Source organism: Dermacentor silvarum, chromosome 3 (genome assembly GCF_013339745.2).
Source record: "Dermacentor silvarum isolate Dsil-2018 chromosome 3, BIME_Dsil_1.4, whole genome shotgun sequence".
Lineage (NCBI taxonomy): Eukaryota > Metazoa > Arthropoda > Arachnida > Ixodida > Ixodidae > Dermacentor > Dermacentor silvarum.
In genome coordinates, this window is record NC_051156.1 from 119,447,416 (window position 1) to 119,468,584 (window position 21,169).

At 46.6% G+C, this 21,169-nt stretch overlaps 1 protein-coding gene across 1 annotated transcript in view; it reads right to left on the minus strand.

The window, feature by feature from the left end:
- The window catches only part of LOC119444715 (endothelin-converting enzyme 1-like), a 65,133-nt gene that overhangs the window by 24,994 nt on the left and 18,970 nt on the right, over positions 1 to 21,169 (minus strand). The window contains exons 4-6 of the mRNA XM_049664714.1: positions 20,275 to 20,413; positions 16,824 to 16,958; positions 5,200 to 5,358 (exon numbers count right to left, since the gene is read on the minus strand). Of these exons, the coding sequence (XP_049520671.1) occupies positions 5,200 to 5,358; positions 16,824 to 16,958; positions 20,275 to 20,413 (433 nt within the window). The remainder of the gene's footprint in view (positions 1 to 5,199; positions 5,359 to 16,823; positions 16,959 to 20,274; positions 20,414 to 21,169) is intronic.

Sequence of the window (21,169 nt, forward strand, 5' to 3'; positions counted from 1 at the left end):
CGCCAAATTTCAAGTTGGCCCCACTAAATTTGAAGTTGGACAGCCCCCAGTTAGGTTGGCCCACCCACAAATTTCAGTAGGCCCAACCTACTGTAAGCTTTCCTATGCATTTTCTATGGAGCCCTATGTATCTTTATGGGCTTTCTCTTTTTATTTTTTTATACTTCCTTATAACTTATAAAGCTACCAATCATCTAGGTTTGCACTATTTTAATGATTAAATGCCGTTACGTTGCAAACTACGCATTTGGATAAAGATACAAGGCACGACACTTTTTGTGCAATGTGGCTGGGGTACTCGCCAAAGAAAGCTTATGCCTTAATAACAAGGAACTATTACAAAACCTGCGGTCAGATGCGCCTAGGACTCTTTCGCAGAGTCACATCCCACACGCGATTAGCCGCACATCAGAACTTCCGAGCGCCGCAGCAGACAACGACAAGCACAGCATGGCTGCGCAGAGTGAATAGAAAGCACCGCTTGCCATGACACTTGGTTGCTTTTACCACGTTGACTCCCTTGATCTGAGGAGGCCACCCACAAGGAAAGCTAGACAACTACGCCTGCTCTGAATAAAATTCAGTCATGCTCATCGTCGCTCCCCTGAGTGAAGGTCTGTTTCTCAAGCAGCTCCTGGTCACAGGGATCGCCGAAGAACGTGACTTTCCCGACAATCTCCGCATTTTAAATATTAACGCCAGAAGTTTAGTCAGCAAGCTTCCCGATTTCGTGTCATTAACTTTGTCCTACTTCCTCCATATCATTGGAGTCACGGAAACGTGCTTTCATAGTGAAATTTGCAATGCCGAAGTATCGCTATCTGGCTTTAATGTTAAAAGAACTGATAGAAAAGAAGGTACAGGCGGTGGCGTTTCTTTATATTTATGCTCCGACCTAATATTTTATGTGCTTGATGCTCCTTCTGAAACTGAGTCCGGTTTGTTGTAAAGTTTATTTTGAGTCATTGACTTTTGTTGTTGGTGTCTTCTACCGCCCACCTAACTTGATCGCAGACCCTAGAGGCGTACCAACTATTTCTCGAGTGGGGGGGCAAACCGCAGATCTGACTCTCTCTCTCTCTCCATGTATATATATATATATATATATATATATATATATATATTGAATTACTAGTATAATAAGTGAAAAAGCCTGGAAATGCATCTGTCAGGTATTTTTATTTGTAACAATAGATCTATTTCTCAATAACGCATGGTGAACCATGGAGGCCCGAAAAATTATTTGAATTTGCATTGATTTCTTGTCGCTATAAAATCTATATGTGATGCAGGGACAAATGGCATTGAGTGCCCAGAGGTCCCTGATCCAACCCAGTAGCAGCAGTGTAGCTCACAAAAAATGCACATTTGTTGTAGTCAATTTTACTAATTGAAAATTTTACTTTGTGTCTACAGCATAAATGTATCGCTAGTTAAGGTAATAGTACTGTCGAGGTTATACGGAACGAAGTACAATCAACATAAATTACTCTCAATACTAAAAAGAAAAAGACGGCAGAGGTGTGCGAACTTAGTGAATTACAACCCGATTTTTAGTGAAGATGTTTTTTTTTTTTTTTCGAACAATTGCACTAAATGTTTCAGTTTCCTGTAATTACATCACATACTTTGGAAAGTTACCCATATATAAGTGTTCCGTTTTAAACCTTGTCCCCGTGTAATGCTTTGAAGCACTTCTTGCTGGAAACTTAAAAAAAAACAGTAATTCATCAATACACATCTTACTTCGTCAGAAAATTTCATTATCCCCAGATATAAGCAAGATGTCTTGTTTAGATCACCGAGGACACCGGAGAAGCAGCCTATACGCATCCCGTATGGTGCACGGGAACAAATGGGAAAACAAGGCTTTAGTAATTATCTGCAACACTGGCATTTAAACCAGAAAAGTGACATTTTCGCAACGCATTGCGCTTAAAATTCTCCCTATTTTCATGTAAATTAAAGTCCATATCTCGTGCAATTGTTTTAGGAGTCGGGGAAAGCGGCGGTATGGCACCATGGAACACTTCAATATGTAACTTTCTACAAAGGCTTGCAATGAACCTACACAGAAAAAACATTTATCGCACGTCACTCGGGATATTGTTTCGTACTTCGAATAAATATTAACACCGTGTCCCGCATAGTTTAGTGAGGATGCCGAGATCAACAACTAAATGCCGTGTATAAAGGATAAAAACTGGTGGAAAGCGAGTATTAAGTAGCGGTTTTTCGAGTACGTAAGCAACCACCGCAGTTCAAATTTTCGGAACACTTCACAATAAGGTGGTCTTCATTTCTTCAAAATATAAAATATCTGCTGTTCTTGCTCCTGCCGGCAAACAAGTAGTAGGGTAGCCCTCATTCAGAAACCGCCTGAAAATGAAATCGGTAAAAGCAGAAGTGATACAGGCCTTTAGAAAAAATTAGTTAAGTGTTCTATTGGCACTGAAATGGCTCTGCACGTTCGACCGAGGTCACTTTCACGAACATACCGCCTCGCAGACCCTCATGTAATGTCCCATTCTGGGACCTTTGAGGTATCATGAATAAATGAACTTGCATATAAAATCCTAATCCGTTCTAAACCAGAATATGCCAGTGCTATCTATGACAACCACCAGGTTAATATTAATTCCTTTGAATGGTTCATTGTTTCTAACTACTCCTACAATACAAGTGTCTCAGCCCTAAAATCCCGGTTGTGTCTTCTCTCGCTCCCCTCCCGCCGCAAAAGTGCTCGTCTTTTTTTTTTATTCTTTAGGTTCTTTCATTCGCTGCCCACAGGTAACCAAATCATGATTCCAGCGCATCGTTTCTCCCGCCATACGCATCCCAATGCTGTGTATCTACCACGCGCCCATTCCATCACGTATCAGCGTTCTTTTTTTTTTTCTGCACACAGCCCGAGAATGGAATATCCTTTCCGCTGGCATCGCCCTCATCACCGACATTTCCCGTTTCAAAACTGATATTGACGGCCATCTTTCAAGTCACGCCACCTAACCTGTCCCCTCATTTTTCTACGTGCCCACCCCTCATGTAATGTCCCGTTCTGGGACCTTTGAGGTATCATGAATAAATGAATAAATAAATGAATAAATAAATGAATAAATGAATGAATATACGATAAGTCGTGATTAAACAAAGAAATTCGACAGTTACACCTGTAAGTGGTTTGATTAGATTTTGATGGTGATAAGATATATTTTTATACTCCAACGCTACGTAGACTATTTCTAGACGGAGATTCAATGGTCCTCCTACTACGTGACAATATCATTCATGTTCGTCATATGCTCCTGCCATAGTATGCCAAATTTGGTACACACCAAGTTAACGAAACGACCATGAGAGCACGAAGACGTAGGCAGCTAGATAGATAGATAGATAGATAGATAGATAGATAGATAGATAGATAGATAGATAGATAGATAGATAGATAGATAGATAGATAGATAGATAGATACTGTCAAAGAAGCAAATGTCCGCCAAGAAATGCTTCGCATTTAATAACTAAATAAATAAAATGAAAAGCCGTGTCTTCTTCAGTGAGATTATATGCTCAGTAGTGCCTTCCCGCTACGATTAATGGGGCCCTAAAGAACCAATTTAAAATCACGGAGCCTCAAAAGTATCGTTCTCAGAACTCACTGGGAAACAAAGGTTATTACTGATCGAAATGAAGGCAAAACGAGTACTTTTTTTTCGATTTCCTCGTCGAAAGCTCGGCGCCTGTACGTCATTGTGACGTCACGTATTTCGAATTATTTTCTAAACTTTCCGGCGTTTTGACTAACGAAAGGTTTCCGAAACTCGGTGGCTGTCACCTTAGACTGGTATGCGCTGGCTATTTACTAGATGTAAGCTAAAAACAATTAGCCAGTAAACACTCTCAAAATCCCTAACATCAGGGCAAGCTGGTACGGGAACTCCAATGTGGCGCCGGGACCCGTTTTTCATTTTTGTGTATTTTGTAACTTGCCAAGCCTCCACTTGAGGTAAAAGTGGTCATTTTACGACTACTAGAAACGCATATACATACTCTGCTAATCCAGCTTGACTCGATGTTTCTCCTTAGAGTCCCTTCATAAAAGGGACACTAAAGGCGACTATAAAGTAAAGCTAGAGTGATCGAGAATGTCTACGACGTCAGTACTATCGCGAACAGAGGTTTATTAATCGAGAAATTGAGCTAAATGCAGGACAATTAGAGACTACCCCGGAACATTCAAGAACCAGCCCGATGACGGAGCCACTCCTCATTATAATTCTGTCACTAGTATTCAACCACTCGTAATAAAGTATCATTGTATTGCATTATAAGAGGAAAGAAAATGCTACTTTTCCCGTTCTATTTGATTTTTAGAAAAACGAACTCATTGACGCTATACCCTTGACAAATACCCGATCGGTCGAAATGTCTCGTTCTCGCTGACAGCGCTGCCCGCGCTTTCGCCTTTCAGTAGCTTTGTTATCGCGGACTGTTGCGCTGGTTTTGCTGGCTCACGAAATTCGCACAAACTGCAAGTATCAAAGGATGCCACGTCCATGTGATGTCGGGGGCGGTCGCGGGATTCCTGAGCGGTTCACGCCACTTAACCAAAAGCAGCTGCAGCGGTGAATCCAACGCTCTGTTTTGGTTCGGTTTCTCAATGGCCAGGCGTTTGCGTTTTGCACAAAAAACAAACAAACAATAGCGCCGACTTTCGGGCACCTTTTTACTCACCAAGGGCAGTACAGGGAGGTGATGGCGTATGCAACGTCATCACTCCTCGCTCGGGGCGGGCGATTTGAATTGCACTTAAGTTATGCAGACCCTCCACACGCAATTTTCTCGTTAACTAAGGCTTTTCTTGGAGCGAGACAAGCGCCGCGCGATTTCTGGAATTATATTTTAACAGTCCACGTCGACTTAGTATTTGCTTTTGGTGTCCCTTCAAACTCCACTCTGAAATAGTTTACATCCTTAAAGTAAAAAAAAAAAAAAAAAAAAAAAAAAAAGAGGGTGTAAATCAGTCTGTAACAATTCACACCTTTACACCCTTTGAGTGTTAGGGTGCGTATTATAGACCGATTTACATCAAAGGGTGCAAGGATGTGAGTTATAGGCTAATTTACGGCCTTTTTTTCGCTGTCAATGGTGGAAATTGTTTTACAGCGTAGTGGCAAGAGGGCGTTCCCAGATGCACCTACCGCTGTCTCGCAAGTGCCAACTCTGGGCCGCCCTTCCCGGGCGTTCCGAACGGCGACGATGACGAGCACAGCCAGCAGCAGGAGGCAGCCCGCTGCCACCACGACCGCGGTCAGGATGGGGTGGTTGAGAACCCAGGGTTCCTGTTTCCGTCGGAGGCCCTGAGAAGGAGGAGTGCCGCCCACCAGTCTGCTTCATCATTTGCAGAGTATATGCTTTAACGGCAGACGCTGCTCCAGTTTCACTTTTCTTAATATTTTTTTTTATTCCGGGAACAAGAAGCGAAAGAATGTGCAGATCCAACGCACATGTTGGGATCTATGCGAAGCAAAGCTTTTGTGAAGTGGCTAAGTAAATGTGGTAAGGATGGATATATCGATGATATTGGAATCCAGGTGACACGAGGCTTTCGTGAAGCGGTTCTGTCGCACACATAGGCGCCGACTACTGGGGGGCTCTGGGGCTCGAGCCCCCTCCGGAATTCCCCGGGGGGGCTGAGTCCGGAGATCCGTAGCCGACCCCCCCCCCCCCCCCCCCCCCGCACATAACTTGAGGATTCTCTTGCGGTGCCTCCACATTTTCACTTTTTTTTTTGTTGTGTCCAAACGCTTACGTGCCGGCACCATTGTTCGCGCGGACGTGCACGGCTTTTAATTTATACTTTCGCTTTATTTCGGCAAATTCTGACAATAGGAGGACAAGCGCATTAGAAGCACCATCGGCGGATACCTCATCCGTGTTTCGTCACTTTAACATGTTTTTTTATTTCCCCTGAGAACACCACGCCCCGACACAATATATTTAAATATATACAAAGGACAAAGTTTATTATATTTTTTAAACAGAAGGAGGTATCCAACTAAATGGACAGCCTATACCTAAAAAATTAATATGTTGATGTATGTTCACCTCACCTCAAATTACTTTGCGTGCTTTTTTGACCCTGAAAAAAACCTGCAGACTTCAGTGACCCCTTCGGAAGAGTCTTCTATCAACGGCGTGTGAAAAGCACGTGAGTGATATGTGTCTCAATATTGATTCTCTTTCCAGTAGGCAATGCTAATGACTGCCGACAAAATAAAAGAAGCTCTTCTAATTATTTACAACTTTTACGCGTTAGGGGTGGAAACATCGCTTCTTGCATGCAGAGGCCATAAATACGGGGTGTTTCAGCAAACACTTTCAAAAAAATTGTAAAGGTTGCCTGTGGCAGACAGCACAATTCTAGTTCATGAGCTGGTCTACTGGAAGAGGTGGACATATTACTTGCACAAAAAATTGAAATGCATAATCGACTAATTAAAAATCACCAATTAGGTTTTTAACATAGTAACTTATGGCCCGTGTTGCAATTTACAAATTCTAGCCGTGGAATTCGCAAGGCGGATGCTCTAGGAACTAATTCTCAGGATGGCACCAGTTTCGAGATAATTCCCGAACATTGTGGAGAAATGCATTGGCGTTCCAGTTGCTTTTGCGCTTACCCGCCGTGGTTGTTTAGTGCTATGGTGTTGGACTGCTAAGCATGAGGTGGCGGGATCAAATTCATGGGCACGGCGGCTGCGTTTCGATGGGGCGAAATTCTAGAACACCGTATACTTAGATTTAGGTGCACCTTAAAGAACCACAGGTGGACTAAATTATTCAAGAGTCCTCCACTACGGCGTTCCTCATAATCAGATCGTGGTTTTGGCACGTAAAATCCCATAATTTGTTCTTTTCATACTTTTGTGCTTTGATGCATAAAACGACGTTTTGTTGAGAAAGTGACTGGCACGCCAATGTATTTCTCCACAAAGTTTGAGAATTAATATCTCGACACTGGTGTTTGCCTGAGAATTAGTTCAAAGTGGATCCGCACTCCACGGCTAGAATTTGTAAATTGCAACATGGGCCATAAGGTAATTAGCTAAAAACCTAATTGGTTAATTTTGTTAATAAGTCGATTATTCATTTCATTTTTTTGTACAAGTAATGCCCGCCTCTTCGAGTAGACGAGCTCATGAACTAGAATTGTACTATCTGCCACAGGCCACCTTTAAAAATTTTGGAAACTGTTCGCTAAAACACCTTATTTGTATATAGAATTCACTCACTAACCGAAATGATGCCAAGCTGGATTCACTCAAAATGAGAATAAATATAAGTCTAGAAGTCGTGCGCAGCAGCGCTTATACTCGGACTCAAAGTACTAAAAAAATAAAAAGAGTGCAGTTTGGCCGGGAAGGCGAAGCAGTATTAGTGATAGCGAAGCAGAAGACAATTACACGAAGGAACATTCTTACCCTACGTGTAATCCGTGTAAAGATCACACTCGTGTAAGGGCCGCACCCCCAACTTGACAGCCAATATTAAAAAAAAAGACATCCAACCGAGAAGTAATCGCGTTCCGTGCGCCGATTCTGATCGGGCTCAACAGCGAATTGTCGCGCGCAGCGTACTTTCGCGCGTCGCTACTGGATGTCGAGAGGAGGCGATCGCGGATGTTTACGGCGGATTTCATACGCGTAGTTGGAAATGTGAGGTCACATGGCCCGGTCCCATGAAAGGGTCGTCAAAATCGCGACGGAAAAGTGTGGCCCTTACACGCGTTATAGTGGCCATATAAATTGTAGTAAACATTCACCTAAAGTTAAAATAGTAAGCATAGTGGACATTGTGGACATATAAGCATGGATCATGTAAACCTGTAAATACCTCACTGGATGACCTCGAGCACTCGCTTTTACAAAGCAAGCATTGTGAAGAACGCCGGCAGCGGAGGCAAACGGTTCGTACAGCCGCGCGATTCACTGCAACTCCGAAAATTAGATTCATCATCATTATCTGTCTATATTTATGTCCGCTACTGACGGCCTCTGTGAGTGATCTGCGATGACCTCTGTCTCTTAACTCTGCAACACTAGGGGCGCAGAAAAACAGCCCAGCAAGGAAGACAGCAGGCATGAAGTTAGCAGCTGTAGCGCCCATCCGACGCCGCAGCGCGGAGCGCTTTGTTCGGCGCTCTCAGCCGGTGCCTTAGCGCCGGCTATCAAAGAAAGAGAAAATAAAAGAAGCGCAGCGCGTGCTCGGGGCGCAAGCTCGGCACGCGCAGTGTCGTTCCAAAAGCCAGCCACGCTGGTCGTCGCAGCCCCTTCGCTCGGCTCGCCGCCTTCGCCCTTCTGATCAGGGACGACGGCACGGCTCGCCCAGCCGCCATCACGTCCCTTCTACGCAGCCATCCCTGGTTGCCCTTTATCATTGCATCCACCAACGATTACCAACAATTAGATATGGCACGCGGGCCCCATAAGCGTCAGCCGCGCACAGTCATTCACAGCTACGGCAGGTCTAGAGGAGAAGACGCGTGCTCTCCGTCCCATTCGCGTTTGATTACGTGACCTACAACTAACTCGAATATTGAGCGCGTGGGAAATAATGCCCATCAAGCCGCCAACCTTTTCGGCTCCCTGTTACGTGCTTTTTCCCGCACCCACAGGCTATGGGCCGCTCATGGATATGGCTTTTGGATTTAATGCGGAACATCACGGCGACGATAACTGCGACAACTTGCCTGAAGGGTCGATTTAATTGCTTGCGCATAAAGCTAGAAACAGAAAATTGTTAGCAGAGGGTATATATATATATATATATATATATATATATATATATATATATATATATATATATATGGGTAGGTTCGGAAAGCGGGTCGGGCCCCAGCCCCCCCCCCCCCCTCCCGGAAAAATGAAAACTTTCCGCCTATGGTAGCACACACATGCTACGCGACGTGGCGCACGAATCAGTCATTTCAAAGATTCTACGTATCGCTGGCACAATCGAATTACGCGTAATGCAATGAAGGGAAAATAACTCTATAGGGTGTATGCACTTGACGTCATCCGCGAGGAGCGCTACCGTCGTCCGCGGTTGCCACCATGTTGGTGGTCGCCGTCCTTAGGCGGCCTAGGCCTATGGTCTGGCAGTAGCGCAACGGACGATTCAGCGGAAGGTTGCACTTGAATATTTATAGTCAATTGGTGCGTTCGGTGATCATAATGCACTTAAGTGCATAAGCACGCGGTTTAGATAAACCTGAGCGATTGCGCTACGAAGAAAAAGGGCACTTGTGCGGCGGCGTCGACCCATGCACTTGAGCTGAAAGACGCTGAACTTCAGCGCGTTGTCGGGCTGCTGCCTCGCGTGGATTTCACCGACATCAAGGACTATCTTGTGCACGGAACAAGTATTGTGTCGCGCGAGCAACTAAAATACAAATCCGTGGAAGGCCATAATTATTTGACGAGCGGATGGGTGCAGCAGCCGTTCGTCAAATAGTTGTTGTCGTTGTTGTTGTCGGAAAGGTGAGCAAGCGTCCGTTGTTTATTTTTGTTCGCGTTTTTTTTTTTTTTTGGTGAAATAGCCGAGTGAATTGTGTGTGCATTCCATAACCACGGTAATGAGATGTCGCGGTCGGAGAGGGATTTGATGCAGCAGTTGCCAGCGGTTGTTCTCATATAGTTTTTTAGATCTCCACAACCGCTGCGTGCCGTGCATGTGTTTTAGCGCTGTTTAGAGACGCGCAGCTTTCGAAAGAAATAACTATGTTGTATTTGTAACTTCTTTACTTTTTAATGATCGTCAGCGTTTACGTAGTCCCGTAAATGCCATTCACTGAAATCGTACAAATTAGCGTTAACATTGTTTTATTTTGAAAAGTAGTAAGTGCTCCAACTCGATCTGCAGCCACCACAATTTTCAAATTGGTTTCACATTTTTAGATCTCGACGCTTAAGCTGTCTGTTTGTACTCGCAGCTTCGTCATTCACAGTCATTCAATGACAAGCTGCTCGCACCGTGGCTTCTCATAAAAGAAGACGGCGACACCGCGCAGTTCACCATTATGCCGCTGCTGCATATTGGCGTACAATCGCAGCACGTATCGCGTGCACGTCTCACCGTGCACTGTCTCTCCGTGCATACAGATACACTAATTCAAGTACTTTCTACGTAATAACACGCACTCACGGCTCCGCGCACAAAACACTGCTGTGTGCGAACTCCCCACGACGGCTTGGGCGATAGCGATCTCCAACACTTCCGCGACGCACGGACGAACTGATGACCGTAAACATGGCGCGGCTGCCCCGTGACTCACGTGGCTGTGCATTAAACTGCGTCCGGAGATTGTCATCCTTTCCTGCGTCACTCTATCCAGGGTCGGCGCTTCGACTAGGGCGGGCACATCCTGAAGATAGTGCTACAGTCAACTGCATTTTACTTTGCAAAGGATCAACGAAAAAATGCGCCAAAGCGTTAACCCTCGGAATGCAGGCATAGAAAGGCATGCATTACTAAAGGAATACTGCTGTTGAGGATGTTTATCTGTTTTAAGGAGAAAATTTAGGCGTTGTTTCTTTTATCCCTAAGCTATTCCCTAGACAACAAGGCCAGCAGCCTGGATATCTGCAAGGGTAGGAAAGAGGGTAGTGGTGTCCTGCATCTGAGCAATTTAGCAAGGAAACCGCACTCAGCGACGATCAAAACGTGTAATTTAAGTGCAACCCGATTGAAGGGCTGCGCAGAACTTAATGTATACATTGTTTGTGCCTTAAACGCAGGGTCATAAATCCTGCCACAGATCTCGTACATGTGATAAACAATGTGAACTAGTTCGCCTCAACCTGTCTGGAACCTGTCGGTGAATCTGATCGCTGCAACCTGCCTGGAACCTGTTTTATGTACCTGAGTTTCGAATAAAAATTCCTTATCGCTTTAAAAGAAGTGTGGTTTAATGGTTACAGCATCGGGATCAGAGGCGCAGGTTCAATCCCACCATCGGATACATTGAGCAAGGCAGCAGAAGCGCATTCGGAAGGGTTTGTTGCTGCTGCTGTTTTTTTTTTCTTTATGCGAAAGCATCAAATGGCCCATTGAGCGAAAAAGCCCGCGTCTATCGTCTGAGCAAGCGAAAAACGGCACCCAGTTTCTCATTGGCTGCGACGCCACGTCACGTGCGCGACTCCATGGAGAAAAGCGGGCGTAAGGGAACACCTGCTTAGGGTGCCTCGATGCCAGCGCCGCCGTTCAGGGTGGTGCCATCCTTTGACCGCACCCGCGCCGCCGCTTTCTCGCTGCGACGCCATCTTGAGTCACAGCGAGCGGTTGCGAGTGCTTGGTGCCGGTGCTTAGTTCGAGACACAGTGCGCGCGGATGCTTCGCTGACGCTTCTACTTGCTGGACAGTGTTCAGCCGCATGGATGACAAGCTTGTCAAGTGCATCGAGTCGACATGACGGGCTGTTGTGTTCCCAAGTGCACCGGATCGACGCGTAAAGGGCTTCGTTGTTTACGCTTCCCCCGGGACCCAGAGCGAAGGAAGAGATGGGAAGCCCAAGTAAAGCGGTATCACTGGAAGGCAACGGATAGCTCCTACATTTGCGAGGTAAGTGTCAAGAAAGTTTAGACTATCGCATCGTATTTTTCATTTAAATAAGAAAGTATTCTCTGAATCTCGCTCACGTACCTACGTTCGCTCACGAGCACTGCACCGATGCTGAGTAGCCTATGGTTTGCGAGCGCGCGTCGCATAGGCTTTTGCCGTTTTGATCGGCGCAGTCTCTGCGAGTAGTACCCTTATTTTAAGAACTAACGAAAATGCTTCGCCGCGAAATAGCCTTACATTAGCTACAAATCGTCATGTAAACCACCTATTTTACTTTTTCACGGGAAGCACACATCGTGTGTCTCTTGTTTCTTTTTTTCCCCTCAGTTTCTTTTTTCGCTACTGGTTATTTGGAACTAAAGAACGCAGTGCTTCTTCTGGGGAGAGCGGCTGTTGTGTACGTGGCAAGCGAAGCATTGTGACTTTCTCTATTCTCAGCAGATATCTTGCGGATCTCAGGTTGTTACGTTATATGGCTGATTTTTTAGACGAATATATTTGTAGCGTGGTGCTCGTAAGCCGATGGTCATTCGTGCTCATTCCCGATCGTAGTGGGTACTGTGACGGTCTTTAAATGCCTGTGCACGGTATGCCCAGGTGTAGTAGAGTTAAGGGGATTCATGGCACCAAAATGTTTCGGCGCTTTCTGGCATGGTGTCTGTTGTAGCCTGTGCATTTCTTCGAAACCTGTGAAGCGAGGTAATATAGCATTACTTCTGCGAAAATTTATTTTTAAGCACTGTAATGGGTTCTCTGTATTTACAAGGCAACTTTTCATATCAATAATCACTTTTGTTGTTTTACTTGTACTTAGAAACACTTTGAAGAGGACCAGTACGAGGGAAATCGACAGGATGGGCGCCGTCTGTTAAAGTCAACAGCCCTACATCATCATGGACTATATTTTCGAAGTGAAAAACATTGTTAATCTGTATTTGACTGTCTTAGTTTCATTTACGGTTTTTGTACGCGATATGTATGCAGTGTTGTTTATTTTTTCAATGTAGTTATCAGTGTTCTAATGGTTATTTATAAAATGTTCTGTACTCGCCATCGATGTGTTTGGCTGATGCGACGTATTCGATGGTAGCTGATGTATTCTGGCTGTATATCTTGATTAATATGACCCGCGGTTGCGTTTTCTTGTTTGCATTCTTGTTTTCGATTTATATTGTGTGTAATAAGGTTGATGTACTCACTTGAACCCCCCCCCCCATGTAATGAATAAATTTAAAAAAAAACTCTCATTATCCCGAATTGTGTGTCGAGCCTACCTTGCGAATTTTTTTTATCTCGTCTTTCAACATAACCTTCAGGCGCCACACAGTACATATAATTTTTCATGTACATATCTCTTTCATGATTGATTGTACTAGACATTATACGTAAATGTATTTTGTGCATCGTTTGCTTTCTTGTGTGCACTACGCAAGATTGACACAGACAAGTTACGTTACATGTTTCTCTACAGCACTAACTAAACCTTATTTTCACATCGCAGTTATCTTTACACCAGCTTAATCCTGTCAGCACACAGTTTTGTGGGCAAAAAAAAAAGCAAAATTGCGCGTAGATATCGTCAAATAACTGCAACGAACGCGAAGACCACGCGCAACGCAAGGGAAACTAACCGCCGTGCGCGAGTGGCTGGCTACGGTAAAGGAGGCGTGACGTGTAAACCAAAATACAACAGCGAAAAAGAAAAACTTCCACACATAGGGGGTCGCAAACCTTATATACCAAGCATCGAAGCGCAAAAAAATAGTGCGTATTTCAAACATACACACGGCATATTAAATATAAATTGAATTAGGTAACTTGGGGCATGTTCCCGGCGCCATACATTTACGTCTTGGACCTTCGACGAGTTAACGGCTATTGGTTATAAAGATGTGCAGATGCGATACCGATAAAAAAATTCTCATCAAGACAAAGCACTTGGAAGTGCGGCGCGAGTAACACTATTTATGAACGCAAGCGTAGCTGAGTCTCAGCTCGTGTGACTCAATGTGGCGGCGCCAGCGGGGTTGTCTCCACCCTGGACGGCGGCGCTGGGCATCGAGGCACCCTACACCTGCTGACCCGATAGCGCGCCAAGTGTTGCGTGAGGAGAAAGGGCATCGCTGTGGCGCCACGTCATCCTCGCTCTCGGAAGCCTGTCTTATCCGCACGTTCCTTGTCCGCGCAAGCTCTCGCCTGCGTTCTAACTGCGTCTCGGTAATCGCTATAACTAAATTAATGTATAAATAATCAATTGGAAAGGGAAAACGTTGGCGCTAATGAGTTTCGCACATACGACCCCGCGCTCAGAAGCCCAGTGTCTTACCCACTGGGCTAAATGGCCAAGTGCCTCAACACTCTCGCTTGCCCGCGGAGAGTGCATAACGCCAAAGGTCGGCTCAGCGGCGTTCAATAGGGCATTAACGCTTTCGCATTCACAAGTCATAAGTGCTTAGGTGCACTCGAATTTTGTTTCACCTCTCTCACGAAAAACACGAAAAGAAGTGAGAGGAAGTATGCTCATGCAAAATACGGGTTCACTTCGTGCAACGAGGGTCGTTTTCTTATGTCATAATCGAAACTTCGAAGTGTGACAGCACGAGAAGCATTCAGAAATGGTGAACGGCCCATTGATATGCCGTGGACATTTTTGGGGGTATCGAGTGATGCGAGACATATGGTAACTGCAGGCGAAGCCAAGCACTTAATGCAGGACAATTATTCCATCGCAATAACCGGAGTGTCGGAAGCCGGCAGCGAACACACTAAGAGTCGTTCTACACCTGCCCAGGCGCAGAGACCAGACTGGAGTGAGCCGGTGACGCTCAAGGAAGCGGCGGCCGCATTATACGCGTATAACTTATCGGGGATACCTTGTTGACAGACAAACGCAGACGAAAAGAAATTGCCAGTGGACACGTATATTGTTTCTGTAGGAACAGATTTGCCACTAATGCCAAGAACATTCATTACGTATAACCTTCATAGATGGCCTGGCTCGATGTAAACCTAACTTCTAATTGAAAACAATGACAAATCGAGAGAGAATACGAAGTGGTGCCAGAAAGCACTTCATTAGAACCTTGTGACTCTTAACCAGCTGTCATAGTTCAACAGAGAAAAATTACGAGATCTCGAATCTTGTCTTCACAATCACCCGATAATATATTTGCTAGAGCACAATCAGGAATACATGTGCAGTGCAACAAATTCAGCATCAATCGTCGGAGGATGTTTTAGGGGCGAGGCACCTTATGGTCGAGGCTTGTCCGTCCGTACACGTTGTCCGTGCTCACGGCCAACATTGGCCGCGCCGTAGCCATCGCAACCAGGAGGGCGGCGCGGCGCATGCGCACGCGGTCTCCTCCTCGATAATGTCCCTAGATATTTTTTTGCTTTCTTTAAGTACCGCCAAGCTTTGAAGTACCGCCGACGAATCTCATTGGGCGGCGCTCATTCCAGCAGCCATGTTCTTCCTAACACTGTTCACCCGCATTCACTTGCACGCTGCTGCGAGCAGCGTAGATAGCAGCGGTCGTTGACGGTCGCATGCTATCTAAGAAGATAATGGCGGCCGGTGGAGTAGATGTCGCTACTTAAAAAAGAGCAGGAAATCTAGGGACTTTACTCCTCGCCAGCTCCTACCTAGCTCACTTCGCCACCCCGCTTCTCTTCTCTCCGCGGCGCGCTCCCTCAATGCCCACGCACAAGACGTCGAACGAGATCCAATACTAACGAAAGCAAACGTCCTTTGCTTTACCGAAGCGTGGAACGGGAGACCGCACATTAATGGATTCTTCCCCGTCGTCTGCACAGAAGCAGAGCGTTCGGCGGGTGGTGTTGGGATGTACGTGAAATTGCCAGAGACCGCTGTGGATCTCGACCTACCAATAACGAGACACCCTCACAACGGCAAACACGCTGCAATAAAACTATCTGATGGAACCGTCGTCATGACAGTGTACTTGGCCCCGAATCTCTCCCGAGGCAACGTAGAAAAGTACATCGATCAGCCATGCGTGAATACGAAACAAAGTACAAGAACAACCCCTTCGTGCTTGTCAGAGACTTCGACGTAGACATTATGGACAGCGACTGGCCTGTGCAGTATATGAAGTCTCGATAGGCTTTACGATGCATTTCGTACGACTGGAAACAACCAACAACCACCAGGGGAATGTGCATAGACCTTGTCTCTGCCAACTTCAGGCAAGATCCGATAGAAGAACCATTCGCTCTACATTTCACGAACCACAAAGCAGTGATAATGAAGGGAAAACGGAATCCAGAACTCAACACGACATGCGAGTTATGACAAACAAAACATTGTATATACTGTACACACGCGTTGTCACTCATTTACATGCGCGAGTGGGCAATGTCACGGGTGATTTACGGTAAGAACGATCCCCAGTGCTTCGCTCACTCGTCATGATTCACTTCGTGGAGATACGTGGATTTTCTTAATGTCTAGCGGTAGCTTCTCCGTACATACACTAAGATGTGATGCTAGAGAAACCTATCGGATAATTTAAACCACGGTAAGCCGAAATCAATATGCGCCAAGCGTGTCAACGCGCTCGCTTGCCCGCGAGTTTATCAGAAACTCTATGATGTTCATAACTCGAAGGACCGCTCAACGGCATTCAATTGGACATTAATGCTTTCGCATTCACAACTCATAAAATGTGGTTAGGTTTCCTTTGATTTTTCTTTTTTCACCTTTCTCACGAAAAACTGTCGCGTATGTGTAATCTAGGGAGCCCGAGACGCACAGAACACTGTAAAGAGCTTTTCGGGTTACGTAAACACGTTAGTTTTTCCGTTAGCGTTGCAGACTTTGCATAGTTTGCGTAGCTAGCGTAACAAAATGGCTACGCCGAGGCCGCCCGCTTCAATCTGAATTCGGCCTTGTTACATGGTCTTTGTCGTGGCAGTAAAACATCTAGCATGACGCTGCCTGGCGTAGCACAGAACCACCGCCGTTGCCGCGAAAGTGTTTCGAGTTCTGTACATACATCAGATGATGTCACCGCACTTGGCATTGGCCATTCGTTCGCCATGCGGAACGCTCTACCAAACCACTAAGACGCGTTTGTCGTAGCCATAGCTGTTTCGTGTGCGTCTGCGTTAACAGCCGAAACGCTGAACTAAACCTGTCCCCTGTTTTTGAGGTGGGGGCCTTGAAAAGAGCGCAACTCACGGAGGAGCTCCGTCTCGGGACTGAATGTCTCCCTCGTCTGGCGGCCTGCATCGGGCCAGGCCCGACCACTGCCACGCAGTTGGAAGATGCCGCGCCGTTGCGTTGCCTCGAGTGGCAACTCTGTTGATCGGCTTCCTGCACGGCGAGAAGAGGCAAGTCATTCTCTCTGTACGCATGCGTAGTACGTCGGTGTAATGCACGCATGCACTGTAACCACCTGGCGCCAGAGCGCTGAGATAATTCTCCAAATAAAGGGAGACTATAAAGAACAAAACTAGATCAGTTTAGAAAGGCAAGACATAGTTATAAATGCTTATCGCCAACAATTTGGTGCACAAGTGGATCCAGGGCAGCATCAAGTGGGGATGATGCTTACAGTCGGGGCTGACTTACAGTCCGGGCTCATCCCCACATCGAGACATGACAGCACTTGTGCGCTGACAACGTAAGCCCCAAGTGATATTCTGATTGAAAGGTCTACTTTGTCGTTCGGCGTTTTCAGAAAGACAACTCACACTGGGGGCTACTTGCATTCCGGTTCTATGCAACCTGCTTCTCATAAAAGGGCAGTGGTTTCCACGCTTCTACCACGCGCGGAGAAAACCAGCACAAGACAGGAAGACTACGCAGCCGACGTAAGCGTAGTACGGCAGGAACTGAGAGCATGTAGGTTATCCAAATTATTTCTTGAATGCTGTTGAACGACGAATGGCACGTCCACAGTTACCGTGCGCTGCCTCTGGTCAAAAGCGCGCCTGAATACCATATATCCCGTCCATAAGTGAAGTTCTAAGCCGTCTGTTCTTACAATGTTCGAGTGGCACACGTGCCAAACCAGAAACTGCGACATTCGCTCGTCAATGTTAAGGGCCCCTAAACCAATTCCGATATTTTTAAACATTTCAAGTAAATAAGCGCGTCCAGTTCAATACCGTCACGATCAACGATGCCAAACGCGGCAGCGCTACGCGCCGCGGGCGCGCCACAAAATCAAACAATCGCGTGCTCCTCTCCGGGCCTTTGCGGTATCCCCAGCGGTCGTCGTGACGTCAGCAGAGTGCATCTGGTGATGTCACCAGGAGCAGACGCTGTCGATTGGTCGAACAAGAACATACGACCATACGACTTCTGGTTAGTGTGCTAGCAGGTACGCGCGCTCCCTGATTTTCCTCGTCGTGTTGCTCGCTTGTGGTCACTTGCAAATCGGTAACTACGGCCCGCAACACAAGTGCTAAATCGCTCGCGTTCCAGCGCAGTCGTGCTTAGCGGTCTGCTTAGCTGTGCGAACAGAGTGCGACAGTGTTGGTCTTTGTAGACGTGGGCGCAACATGCGGTTCATAGCGGCACGCTTTGCATCAGCACGGGCTGGCACGGCAGCAACAGCGGGTAGCCGAAAAGCGCGGAGTCGCGGCTAAGGCCCGTCCACGTTACCGGTACGGCAACTCGCCGCATGCCGTTTGCCAGGGCAGCCGTGCGACGGCGGTTTTGCTCACGAACGCCGAGATTTTCTTGCCGTAGAGAGGATGGAACCGGGACCCATTTGTACGGCAGCCATACAGCGTAGTGGTGAATCGGCAACCGAGGAGTGGTCCGTCTAGCACCGCCAGCAGCCTCACCGCCGCTGACCGCTCGACGGGGCCGATATCGTCGCTAGGCCTTCTCCAGTTCGCTTCAAAGCTAAATCTGACGGCGCTTCGGAATGAATCAACGACGTTCACAAGCCACAATATTTTCTTACCGTTGTTGTCGCTCTTCGCAATAATTTTACACAAAGAAGAAAATACGCTGACATTAGCGGTGCCGTCCTGCGATGCGAGCACAGCCGAGCCCGTCGTCTGCTATCGGTAGCCGTGCACTGCAGCTGAGCTTTAAAGTTTCGGAGCTCTTGTTCGTGTTTCACGTCTGATATTGGCTATTGTTTTTCATAGAATGTGCAATTTACGCATCAGCTTTATCTAGCGGAAATTATTTTGCTTGAAACAGAAGATGCAGCCGATGTTTGCCTCGGCGGAGGTGCGCTGCTTCGCGGTCGTCGATTGGCCCGTCAGTCGTGCGGCGGGCGGTGCGCCGGCCGAACTGACGTCTACCTTGGACACCTCTCGCGCGGCAGACGTTCTATGGCACTGGAGGCCGCTTCGCCGTCGGTATGTTTGCCGCTAACGTGGACGTGCGTTAACCGGAAGTAGACAGTGTTTTGAAAAGCATGTTGGCGATGACGTATGTCACGTGACATTTGGAGGAGCTCTCGACGAGGAGGAGAGACCAGCCGACAAACGGAGCGTAGCGAAGGAAAGAGCGAAACGAGCGAGTGCCGTGTTTCGATCATCAGACGCGTGTAACTTCGCTATTACAGCACCATTTCGAAAAATTCTCACGGCTACGTGCTCGTTGCAGACTAGTGCACAACTGCAACACCACAACTAATTTTCGACCTCTGGGTGGTTTAGGGGCCCTTTAAAGACAAATTACCAAAAGATAAATTCCCAGGTGTGGTGCGCGTTGTCCCATGCGCGGATTGTGACTAAGTGTATATTGGCGAAACTGGTGACATTGAAAGGCGTCTTAAACATCACAATTATTACCTGAAGAAAGAAATCGTGAAATCGAGTGCTTTGGCTGAACATGCCGCTTTCGGGAGTCACGCAATCGACTGGGGGAAGGCACGTGTCCTTGCCAGAGAAAAAGGACCATCTCTACGCCTTTATTTGGAATCGCTCATGATTCACACTATACGCCGCACACTCTGAACAGTAGCGATGGAAATCTGCCGTCGCTGCACGCGCGCTGCCTTCGTCACGTGTTCAGGCACGTGACAAACTGCTCGAACACACTTGTCTCTCTTACCTGTGAACAAGGCTCCCGTGTGGGAGCCGAAAAACGTCTTTCTTTTTTCTATTAAATTTACTTTGGTTGGCGTAGTGCCCCAGGTTTTCTCTACCTTTCACCATGTCACATCCCGACCAGATGGGCTTCCGTGAAACCTTAAACTTTTACAATAAATGTTTTCGTACCTTTGTTCAAAGTTCTCTGTCACCTCTGTGTCATCTGCTGACAGCTTCGCTCGTCATCCACCTTCACAGAGTGGAATTGCTCATGAATTATTTTTTTTTAGTATTCAGTAAGTTAACCTGTAATATTTCCAAATATTCAGTAAGTTAACCTGTAATTAACGAAACTAGAATTTCAACTAATGCTGCAATATTATGAACTGATTTAATGTATCGGTTTGCATGGCCTTGCACCTGCACCCAAATGAGTGCACGCGAGCGTTAGCGTTCGCATTCCGCCCACATCAGATTGCGACATCAGAATCAAGAAATTAAAGACGCCACCTCTTGCTCAGCTGCGAAAAACCACAGCCTACGTGACGCCTGAGTCAACGAAACAAAGAACTCAGTGAAATCTTAGCGCTGTGCCGCAATAGGCAGTCAGTCCATTTCGAGTGCCTCACCGCCGGCGTCTCCTCGCCTCGGACACTTGGGGTGACGGCGAAGCACACTGGAAAGATTGGAGGCGACGCTGGAGAGCCCGGAGAGACCACATCGGAAGGTGCGGCTGCTGCCTCCGGTGGCTTCAAGACTTGCTGCGACCTGCGTCGAGCCAGGCAAGACACCGCGGGGGCGGGGGGGATGCTCAGTTTCGTCCGAAAGGGCGAAACATTGAAAGCCGTAGCAAAGTTTAATGTTGCGCTTACCGAGGCATCTCAAAACGCTAGCGTGTTCAGGAGCGTGCCAGCGGTGTCGCTCGGTGCCCAACGAAAGAGTTGCAAAATTTTAGCTCGGCGTTCAGCACGCGGTGTGGTATGCACACAGTAAAGTCCCTAGATGTTCTGCTAAGAAAGCAAAAAAAAAAAATATCTAGGGACCTTAGGCACGCGGGGCGCATAGGATGTCATCGCCCTTAGACTTTATCCGGAACATGACGGCGACAGGAAAAAAAGAGCCTGGATTGACCATACAATCGGCATAAAAACTTATTTTGTCCTCGCCAACGATTCGATCTTACCCCTTCTAAGGTAAGAGTGTTAGCCAGGCGACAAACCAAGCAGCGTTTAAATGTTCATTTGGTACGGCTACGTTGGTATATCTGACTCCTAGAACAGGCAATATGTTAGCTTCGCAGTAAGGGGAAGCTTGGAAAGTCAGAAATACGCAAAAACGAACGAACGACGGGTACAAATGCCACCAAAATATTTTGGTAGCGTACGCTCACGGAAGGTTACTAGTTCATCAATACAAAAAGGGCTGTGCTACATATATATATGAACGAGAAGAAAGGGAACCGAGGGGCCCAATTATTATTAATCATATCATAAGACGCCAACAAACAATGACACCAAGGACAAC